General features: G+C 33.5%; 1 protein-coding gene across 2 annotated transcripts; it reads right to left on the bottom strand.

Moving 5' to 3' along the window:
* Window positions 1-336: 336 nt before the first annotated feature.
* On the bottom strand, window positions 337-11080 carry LOC149085451 (potassium channel subfamily K member 18-like). Of its 2 annotated transcripts, none has more exons than XM_089233467.1 (3): window positions 6502-7658; window positions 2598-2818; window positions 337-1730 (listed from the first exon to the last, which is right to left on the bottom strand). In XM_089233467.1, the coding sequence occupies exons 1-3, from the start codon at window positions 7031-7033 to the stop codon at window positions 768-770; spliced, it is 1716 nt and encodes a 571-aa protein (XP_089089593.1). In that variant the 5' UTR covers window positions 7034-7658; the 3' UTR covers window positions 337-767. The 2 variants fall into 2 exon arrangements, with proteins under 2 accessions (XP_089089593.1, XP_089089592.1); XM_089233466.1 differs by lacking the exon at window positions 6502-7658 and adding an exon at window positions 10331-11080 and having other exon boundaries at window positions 429-1730.
* Window positions 11081-11350: the final 270 nt, after the last annotated feature.

The following is an 11350-nucleotide window of genomic DNA, read 5'->3' as shown; positions in this document are numbered from 1 at the left end:
TTTTGTTTCAAAATTAGTTTGATGGGAGTTTTAAGCCGGGTACACACCCGCGGGAAAACCAATTTCGGAGTGTGGCTACGCGAAATCTACTATCAAAATCACCTGTGCTGTACTATCCACCTCAAAATCGGTTTTTGCGTGGGTAGTAGCTGTGACGCTGTTGGTGTGAACCGGCTTTAGAAGACAATATTAAAATTTGTTGTCTTTACTGTGCACAGCAGTTTTCGTATTCAGGAAAAGCGTCAACTTCTCTTTCCCTAACTACCATTTGGGAGGAGTTTCTAATAAAACAATCAACAGTATGATCAAAAGTAGTTTCGAAATAACTGATACCTTAAACTATAACAGATTTTATTTAAAAAAAAACACGACAAGATCCAAGGGAAGGAATTCCATGGTTTGATTAATATATATGTTCAGCATAGCATTGTCCGTTTCTTAGAAACACTCGTGACTAAATCTTCACTGGAAAGAGTGAGTTCAAGTACTATGTTTACATGCCCGAAATTATAGAATCATTCGTCCATTATTTTTCTAGAAAATCGAAAAAAATAGCTAAACTCCAGTGATCACTGAGTTATAGCTATACAGTTTATCTATTGCGAGAATATGCATCTGACACGAAAGAAATTTAGCAAATAATTATTTTATTTTACATTCGATGATACAGTTTTACATGAAATATAAGATTATGAAAAAACACATTCTAAGTGGGAAACATTCTAAATGCTTTCTTGCAACGATATAACGTTTATTTCCGTACATCTCTATTTTAAATTTGAACTATTCGGTGTTCTTAAAGAATCTATAGACGATACAGTATTATAGGTGCTTTCGTTCTGTCTGGAGGCATCGTAAGAATTCATTCTTTGCGGAAACGGTACATTCAACGTAATCTGATTAGTATTCAGATTTTCATTCGAATTAGTAGGCTTCATAACTGATTGATAAATTGAAGATACAGTATTGTAATTGCTGTCGTTTTGTATAGTGCTGTAAGGAGAGTCGTAAAATTTGAACCTATGTTGGGATGGTACATTTAAAAAGTTTTCTTTTTTAAAGTTTTTAAGGTTCTCAGTAGACACACTGGTTTTTATCGATGATTCATACGGTGAAGCCGGTCTTGTATGATTGCTTTCATCGGGCAGAGAAGCTCGTTTTCTATCACTGGAAATATACCGCAAATTCGAATGTTCGAGTTTTCTGTGACGGGACTTCTTTGCTTCGTCTCGTAACAGAGTATTTACATCTAAGCCTATCGTATTTCCGATTCGCACTTTTGCTTTCTGGAAAGTAGTTGAAAGTTTCTCTTGTATTACGTTGATGCACATCGAAGTGAGAGTCAAACCCAGTACGAGGTAAGCAAAAGCACCCATCATATAGGTCTGATTGCTCGGTACATAATCTCCAAAACCGACAGTACTCATAGAGATGAACACGAAATAGAACGATTCAAAAAATGTCCACTTTTCCCATATTGTAAATAATAAGGCACCAATTACCATGTATAAAAGAACGAGAGCTATGGCAAGAGTTACAGGTAAATTGAACTCATCATCAACTTCAACGTGTTTATGATCTGGTTCATCGGCATTCATAAAATCCAAGTCTTTGTAAAGATCGTCGTTATGAAGTGTCAGAGTGGTCACTTGATTGAATTCGTCTGATCTTTGAGTATTTCCTGATGAGTTGGACTTTGGACTGACGCTCCTCCACGACACAGTCATATACTGAAAAAATATATTTAAATACATTTCAGCAATGATAAAAATAATCTTTGACGTTAAAACAATGTTTTTTCACAGATATGTAATATTGTATATAGAAGCACCAGCTCTATATAGGGTATTCTATTAATGGACCGACAGACTCAGAGGGTTGTTAGTAGACATCAAGAGGAACTTAAATTGCAATAGAACATGGTGTCGCAAACCACGTTGAGAGGGTGAAAAACGCATGCAGGTTTCGACGTCACGCTGGAACGACAAAAAGATTTATTTGATTAATTATTACCAGAGTTGTTGGAAGTGGCGGCCGCTGCGTCATTGCACAGTCTACAACGACGTAAAAACGATTCCCGGACGCGCTCAAAGATACCAGGTATGCTTTTGATGTATGGTCCAGGTATGCTGAGCAGGGCCGGAATTAGTTAGAGAGGGAAAGGGGCAAAATTTAGGGGGACGGAAAATTTTAGGTGGGAACAAAAACACCGTTTCAAAATCATCGAATTTTACAATGGTAGGGACGGCGAAATTAAAAAGTTAATTTTTATATTTTAATAACTATACAATCCCTTGCAACATGAATGACATATATCTGGGTTCTACACGTTATTTGGATACATTTTCTGATTGGAAGTATGCCTCTAGGATCAGGTTCGCCAGTAAAATGTGGTGCGAGCTGTTAGCTATGCATCCCGTGTATACAGCCAGTGCAAAATAAATGGCATATATATATTTATATAAGATTTATACGTTATTTGAATACTTTTCGATCCGGAAGTATGTTCCTAGTACTAGTGGTTCAAAAATTAAAGGGTTTATGAAGACTTTACTTTGCAACCTGTCAAAGCTGGTTCTTGATCTTAAAAGTTTCACCTGTAATGGTTTCTTGCTATCTGCGAGAGCAGCAGCTTTCCTTTCGCTGAATGTTCCAAGTTTGTAAAATCGTCGTAAATATCGGAAAACGAATTTGATAGCTTTCGTAAACAGTTTTCCTAAATCGGCTAGAACCATCAGCATCAAAGGAATTCCCAAGAAAGCATAGACGATCGTGACAGCTCTCCCTGCATCTGTACTTGGTGCTATATTACCATATCCTAAGAAGAAAGTAAATAAGGGAAAAAGAAAGACAAATAAACAACACATATTTATGTATTTTTTTTTATCACACCAACATTATTTCAAATATATTTTAAAAACCGCAAAATGAGAATTCCAAGTTTAACCAAAAATTCTTTCTTTCATAATTTCATTTAATTAATGCTTATTATTTTGTATTTTAAAATAATAATTGTTCTTTCATTTGAGAAAGAAACCAGAATGAATCCTTTGTTCATTCTGGTTTCTTTCCAAAATTTAATGAGGGAAACAATATTAAGCATGGTGACGAATGAAGAACATCGTTGGAATTTTTGAGCAGTGTCATAATACGCATTTGAATATATTCCATTCGAAATCAATATTTTGTTATACGATTTTCTGTAAAAAAATGCCTTGTTTTCTTGTTTCTTGCATTCAGCACAATTCGTAAGCGTTATGGAGTTATATGGAGATGGAAACAATATTTTTTAATCATTACGTCATGATTAGGAAAGAGTATATTATTATATAAATCATAGAACACCACATGTAGCCAAGCTGAGCTGATTTTTAAGTTGCTAAAAGTAGAAACCGGGGAGGTAGTTGCAGATGCAAACTTTGCTAGAGATTTTGTAAATCAGGCCCGCGTTGAACTATAAAATTTTTAGAAAAGTTCTTTCACAAACTTGGAAAATGCAACCAATAAGCATTAACTTCGATCGAATGTAGCCGATATATTATTGGTTGTTCTTTCAAGTTTTGTAAAAGATGTTTTATCAAAGTTTTATCGTGCAATCCCGGAATTAAAACCATTTGTAATCAAATCTTGGGTAACAGCTGCTACGATTTGGTCACGTTGAGTCGAACGTTATTACTGTTCAACATGTGTGTGATGCTTATTTAATACTTATCGAAACTGCATCTAGTTACTTACCTTCCACTCTAATCAATTTCGATACTCTTGCAAATGTGTTACTGGACTTTATACAGGCTGTCCCAAATTGTTTGCACCGCGGATATCTCTGTAACCGGTGATTTTCGAAACACACTTCCAATTACAAACACTTTTCAAACGATGTGCAGTTATTCAAAACCTCAAAATTTGTTTGAGGGGTCGTATATATGACGAAATGAAGAAATTATTTTTATATATAGCCCCCGTGTGCTCAAAAACCGAATTAGAAAGTTGTTGCCCTATCTCTTCTCAGGCCAACAAAAAAAATCCAAGTTTCGAAGGGAAATATTCACTGAGATATTCGATTCGAAAAACGGGAGAAAATTAGGAAAAAACAGCTCTAAAAATGTAGAAAAACCGTTTTACCCACATGTATGGTTTTTCCCAAATTTTCTCCATTTTTCGAATTCGAATATCTCAGTGAATATTGCATTTAGAAACGTGGAATTTTTTTATTGGTCTCAAAAGAGACAGGGCAACAACTTTATAATTTGGTTTTTAAGCACACGGGGACTTTTTAAAAAGTTAATTTCTTTATTTTTTCATGTATACTACACCTCAAACAAATTTTGAGGTTTTAAGTAACTGCACGTCATTTTGAAAACTTTTTGTAAGTAAAAGATTTTTCGAAAATCAACGGTTACAGAGATATCAGCTGTGCAAACAATTTGGGACAGCCTGTATAAAGAATAACCAATTAACCAATATTTAATGCATTTGTATGCAAAATTGCACTCCCACTTACACTAATTCGACTTATACACTTATTGTTGGTCCCACCTATCGTGTAATTTCGGGTCATTACTGTAGCTTTTAAAAAAAGTCTTCTAACATTTTATCCAAGTATATTTTCTACAAGGTCAAAAACCATCGAGAGAGAGAAATTTGATGTTTCTTAATATACTGTAAATCTCTTATGTATAATATATATATATATATAATCGTTACATGATACCAAAAATAAAAAAAAATTAATTGACAGTGAAAATATACGCAAGCACAGATATTTTAGAAGCTAAAAGAAAAGTAAGTATAAGACTGAGCTCAAGAGATTACGGTTCGAGAATTCTCCACTTAGGGGTGAAGTAGAAACTAACTTCGAGCCAAGGAAGATAAGTCTTTGAACATGGCTGAGCAGGTGAGTTACAAGTAGTTCAAACACTAGCGCCTGGTTTTGAAGGTAGATTTAAGATCTGAGTAGGAGTAAATTATGACTCCTTCGACTTTTATTCGAACAATTGTACCGAATTTCTTTCTAATTTTGGAGTACATAAAAAGTTTGTACCACTAGCTCAAGATGTGTAACTTGGCAAAACTCTCCAAGCTTGGAATATCCTCACCTATTTTCCCCGGTGTGACACTCACTCGTCTTGTCTTATTGTTCAGAGTCGGAAATTATTTACGCTTGGCACGAGACTTTGAAGTAAAAGCAAAAACAATGTCCTGCCTCTTTCATTTAATTCGTGATTATTTATCACCCGCTCTTACCAGAATCTCTTTTTCCTTGTACATACAATGATTATAAGTTTTCATGAAGTTTTTTCACACATGGATCTCATTGTAAAGAAGATAATTACCTTCGTTCCGATTTGATACTTTTTAACTCTGTATTACTTTTCGTGACAGAAGCCATTGTAGTGGTATTAGCAGCGTAAAAAAAAATGCGCTTAATTTTATTTGCTCACTCAAGTCATGCAGGTGTTAAATTTACGGACGGATATTTTCTATGGTGGTTATCTTCTGCTAATCCTCTTGAAAAAGAATAAACTTGACATTTTGCTGATACCGCTCGTTACTGGTACCGTGGTTGAGCCAAAATTTCATGTTTGTAACGTCGGTGACATTATGGACCTTTTTATGTTTCGCTAGTGCAACACAAACTGCTGAGTAATCTAAATTTATGTTCATCCACAGAAAATACAGCCACATTCGAAATTTAAAGTACGTCCTTGTTGAAAAGCAGATACACACACGTAGACACATCCCATGAACGTATATCAAGTTTGTAATTCTTCGGCCCAAGACACAGCGATTGACGCAGTCACTGTGTCACATATATACTCATCTCGCGGTTCACTACTTGTATCATGTTGGCACATAAAACATCTAACCATGCTCTCAACAAAATGTTGTACCGTAACTTCCTGTGTATAATCCGCGCATGCGAATTTTGTTATTTCGAAAACAAATATTACCCAATTATCTGCAAGGAACAATGGAACAATAGGATTTGTTGGCGAGATTTTTAAAAAGAAAACCTCGATTCTTCCACTTGCATCTGTATGCTATTTGTTACCTATAAAAAACTCTTTTTGTGAAATATTTTTGAAAATATTTATTATTTTACCCTCCCAGAAGAAAAAGCTGGAGATAATACACAGTGAGATTTAATCCGCACTTAGAAATTCACACATTTTCAAGAGCTGTACGCGATCATCCGTGAATTTTACGCAGTAAATTACGATAATTCTTGATGTCTACTCAACAGGCTTTGGAGTTAACATTTTTGAAGATCTGAATGATTTTAATTTTTTCGTAAATTCGTATGTCAAATATCGCTTTCTATAAAATTTTGATATACGACTCATTTCAAAGCGGGATGTACTGGTATTAGAGTATTAACATAGTTTATATTCAAATATTAGTAGGTTTTATCGAGAAATCGACTGATAAACAATTAAGAAAGTTAATTTTTGCAGTTTCCATGCGGTGAAAAAAAAATGAAGAAATCATTGTAGCGCTTACCAACAGTTGTTATAGCTGTCATGCAGAAAAGTAATGACTCTTGAAGAGTCCAGCTAGGTTTATGCACTCCATCAACGTCTCCATTGTACCCATACTTAGCAGCATCTAATATTTCAGTTTCATAGTCAAGAAGTGCTTTTCGCGATTTTCTAATCCATTCGTTCGGGTCTTGTGTAGTATTCTTTGGTGAAATGAATTCTAGAAAATCATTTCTTGACTTTGATAAATTGAATGTTTTCACGTGTCCGAAATGGGATTCTATGTATTGAAACATAACAGCTCCAGCATACAGGTAGAGACAAATAGAAATTAGTAATATCCAATGATGTAACTTGTGTTTAGTAATAGTTTTCAACTTTCGAACAATCATGCCATCTTCTTCGTAAGATGCTGGAACACGGAGTAAGTCCAGTGCTCTCAAATCACGTGGAATAAAGACCTTGCACGTTTTTCGAAGTGTCGGACGACGACCACGGGCTTTCCAGATGTTGTTGATGGTCACAGAACTTCGAGACATCTGATAGTTCTTCATTTTTAATCTTAGTTCGATTAGTTATCGACGCTAATCTAGAAAATCAAACAACTTCATCAAATTTTCTATTTTTTTTAAAGGCAGGTTCTCAATATCCTGCGCTTTGGTTGTGCCTAAATCCAATTGGATCACTTTTTTTCGTAGGAGCACTCTATATGATAACCATTAATCTATATGGAATGCAAAATTTCATAGATAGCGCTTAAGACTCTGTTACAAACTATTCTTCTGGCGCTCTCTGGGATTTTAATAGTCACGAAACAGAAAGAAGCGCGGAAACTACCAATTTTTCTTGATGTGACCATCGTATCGAGAACTTGAACTAAATGGAAACTTACTTCGTACGTTTTCAGTTCGAATTTATCCCTTCAGCTATACTTATTTCACTCTCACCGGTGAAAGAACGTCTAATAAAAAACGTCAGGCTCCAAAGATAGAAAACCTTCAAACACAGACTTCAAAAAGAAATATATTAGATTAAATATCCCTAGATGTTAGTCGAATTCAAAGAAAAAAACTTGTTTCCTTCACAAAAAGTCGAAACAAAAATATATATGATAAAAATCTGTCAGGAGGAATTGGCCACTTTTGACGATGCATTGTAGACTACCAGTCAGTCTCAGCTAATTTTCTTGGGAACTGATTGCTTATTTTATATGAAAAGTTTAAGACGAAATAAAGATTGTATAAGTACGATAAGTTTTGTTATGACCCTTTGATAAAAAAGACACGTTAAACGTGTGGATGGTGAGAAAAGCTCTGAACTATGGACTGAACCATTTTTTTTTCCTGTCTCAGGTTTTTTCTGAATTGCCGAAATGCTTTTGATTTAGAATAAAAAACTGACTTAAAAAATATCCATTAGTTTTTTCGAAACCTGCAAATGATAGTATTGCCCAAGACTTTAGTGGCAGTAGATAAGAATACGCAAAGGCTTCAAGGTAAAATCAACGAGAGTCTGAAAAGTGTTTCCAAATCTTTTAATGTTTGCAATAAAACGAGAGTGTGTGCAATGACACTTCGAAATCCATATAGAAGAGAATAAAGTATGAAATAAAATATACTTATACTATGCTCACGCAAGAAATCTCTTGCGGAAGCATTTTTACCTTTGCTATCATAAGGAATGTAACGTAATAAGAGATTACATCTCCTTATCTAGTGAATGCCTAAAATACTGTAACATCTGATGAGAATTTTATTATCCAAGTTATTTGAGTGTCTAGGTCTACTTTGTTTTACTTCGGGGTTGAGAGCATGTATGATTAGAACATCTTCTGACGCCAGTCAAACAATGGATACCTAAAGTCGGACTTTATTGATGTTCTGGAAGCAAAGTAAATTGGCAAAGTTCTATTGTTATTTTTCTTGGAAAATAAACTTATTTAAGCTAAACCAAACGACAATAACCAAAACGATATGTAGTGCCACTTTTTTTCTTTTTTGCATCACCTCATTTCTCAATTATATATTTTCACAAGTTGAAATACCATGTACCAACTGATGGGTGTTACGACCTTGAAAACTCAAGAAATAATTTGAAATTGTAATTTAAATGATACTCCCCATCCAATATATAATCATAATGTAAATATTAAATTTCTATTCACAATTTCAAATGATTAAACAGAGATTCATGAACATAAGTCTCAATACTGAATTCAAATTGGTGTAGAAAATGCTGCATATTTTTATCAATTTAATCATAGATTAAAAATGAGTTCAGCTAGTTGTTTTATCTGGTTAAATGCTCGTTTCGTATTGAAGAATTCCGATTCAAATAATCAAACTAGTTTTATAGAATTATATTGTTTCATATATTTTTAATTGCCAGATCGAATATGTTTGTGTTACTCTTTTACTGTTTTCATAGAGTAAATATTTAAATTTTTCTCTCGTTATAAGTTTAATTACTCAATAACATTGATAACCATTGAATTTTGAGTTCAGTTATATAAAAGTGTCACGAACGCGCGCTTTATTTCCCTTTCTGGATTACAGCATACATTCAATGGAATGAGGTTGCGATTAAAAATAATTGCTTTGGGAAACATATCGAAGCGTTCCTTCTAATTAAATTCTTATGCGATTAAGTTTCACAAAACAATTTCAGAAGTTTCAGAAATAAAGTTATGAAAGTAATTTCTTATTAGTAAGACGGAAATCGAATCTTTATCATTTTAAATAATTTATGTCGTTGGATTTATAAGAAAAGTTTTAAATAAACACATATTTTTCTTGTTTCTAGAAACTTTATTGAATTCAATTTGTCGTGCTAATTAGGTGTCTACAAAATTATTGTTTACGGAATAAAACATTTTCCAATATTTTCAGAATAGGAAAAAGAAAAGAAATTGCATCGAACTTTTTAAAAAATATATTTTCTACGTTGAATATTGACATGCTCGTATCATTAATGTGAATTTTTAAAGATATTTTCGGGAAGTTTTAATCATAAATTGATAAATTGATGATACATTCGATTGGATTTAATTTTTTCTATCGATAAAAATAAAAATAATATTCCTGATTGTTTACAGAGAGAATACAATACCATAAAATATAATTAGTTATTCCTTAAAAAACCCTGTAATATTAATTCAATTTTAATCATTTACTACTGATAACTGATTGAATATTAAACAAAGTTTTTAACATCGCTTGTATGTTTAGAACAAGTGTAAATACATGTTTCTGGATAGTTTGTGGTGTTAAATCTGAAAATTGTGACAGTCAAAAAAAACATAAGTTCAACGCTCGCTGCAATGACCATGCGTTATTGCGACCTTTTCATTACAACGACCGATACAAGTCTTAAATTTTTTCATATTCATTCCATGTTAATTTTTTATCTAATATAACGACGTATAAAGACTATCCAATCTAATACAATGTCCGAACTCTGCTCTACCCCATCCCTTTTCCTCAACGAAATGTATAAAATGATTTTTGTTTGCCAAAATTGTGTTAGAGTTTGACCTTTGATATTGGAAAATTCGGTACATGAAGGTGCATGCGTGCAATAAATTATTAAAATGGCATCCTTATTTTCTTATCTGGTGCATGTTTACTGCAACTCCTTACATTTTAACAAAATGAATAATATAAGTTTTTATTCCATCCACAAATATATATTTTTTCAAACGTCTGGTATAATGACCTACCAATATAACAATATAACGTTCTTTTTTCATGGAACGACGGGTTGTGGTTACAATGTACGTCTACTCTAAAAACCAAAAAAATGAATAAATTAATTAATTTTATGAATGAAGTTTCAAAAATGATCTTACCTACCGATAGTGGTAAGTACTGTACCACAATAAAAAAGTGAGCTCCAAATTGTCCATTCTATATCATTGTCTATTTCATTTTTGAAGGCAGTCTCATACTGTATAATTCTTTCTTCGGCATTCTCGATCCACATTTCTAGAGACGGAGAAATATCTTTATTTATCCATAATTCAGTCATCAGATCATGTCGAAGAGTTTTCACTCTTTTAGCTCTGTCAACGTTGCCTTCATCAGTTCTTTCTAACAGGAAAAAAGTAACTGCTCCACCGGCAGCATAACCGCATAATATTGCCAACAACAATACATGAGAAAACCATTGTTCTGAAATGGATTTAATTTTTGCCGCTAGCCGTATGCCCCACGACGTATTTTTGGCTTTTAACGTTATAATATGCATCGGATTGATCACCGGCGTCATACCAGTTTCTGATGCTGCATACGCATATGAAGTCGTGGGAGACGGTGGTCCTTGTGGATGAAACGAAACATCTCTGTATTGTCCAAGTGGTGAGGAAATGCGACGATTCATAGTCACGCCAGAATTCTCCAAACCACTCATTTTCATGTAAAAATTTACCACTTGTGTATCCAAACGTCAAAACATTCTTAGCATCTCACACAGCCACTTAATTTATGAGCGCTTCGTTAGTTTCTGTATGGTAAACAAATTTTAAAATTCTGCGTCATTCAAAATTGAATTTTTTGTTACAAATTTTCATTTCTAATTTGAAAAATATTGCAAAGAAGTGGTACTTTCAGTCGAAATGAAATCACTTGAAATGTATCTATATAACTTTTTCACTTCCACTATTTTTTGCACTGCTCATGTTCATGAATTAACACTTTTTCATGCAAGTCAAAATTAGTTTAAATATTCTAATTTGTTGATTAAAAACTATCAAGATATTACCGACAAAGGTAACTGTCGTATAGCGAATACAAATGTTCCCGCCGAATGAAAATCTAAATGAGAGAACTAGTGTTCCTTAAACACAAAAGCGAAACTTTTGGGTTCTTTGCCAG

The sequence above is a fragment of the Pholcus phalangioides genome, unplaced genomic scaffold, assembly GCF_987345545.1.
Source record: "Pholcus phalangioides strain wild (caught in Gottingen) unplaced genomic scaffold, Ppha-v1.0 ptg000007l_1, whole genome shotgun sequence".
Classification (NCBI taxonomy): Eukaryota; Metazoa; Arthropoda; class Arachnida; order Araneae; family Pholcidae; genus Pholcus; species Pholcus phalangioides.
Note: the sequence above shows the minus strand (reverse complement) of the source record. Positions and strands in the feature narration are given on the sequence as shown.

Excerpts from the sequence above, each read along its gene's own strand:
- LOC149085451 (XM_089233466.1), bottom strand. The coding sequence starts at position 10,892 with ATGAAAATGAGTGGTTTGGAGAATTCTGGCGTGACTATGAATCGTCGC. Across the intron at positions 2,819-10,330 it reads TACAGTACTTACCACTATCG|GATATGGTAATATAGCACCA; the intron begins GTAGGTAAGATC and ends CTTTCTTCTTAG. Across the intron at positions 1,731-2,597 it reads ATAGCAAGAAACCATTACAG|TATATGACTGTGTCGTGGAG; the intron begins GTGAAACTTTTA and ends ATATTTTTTCAG.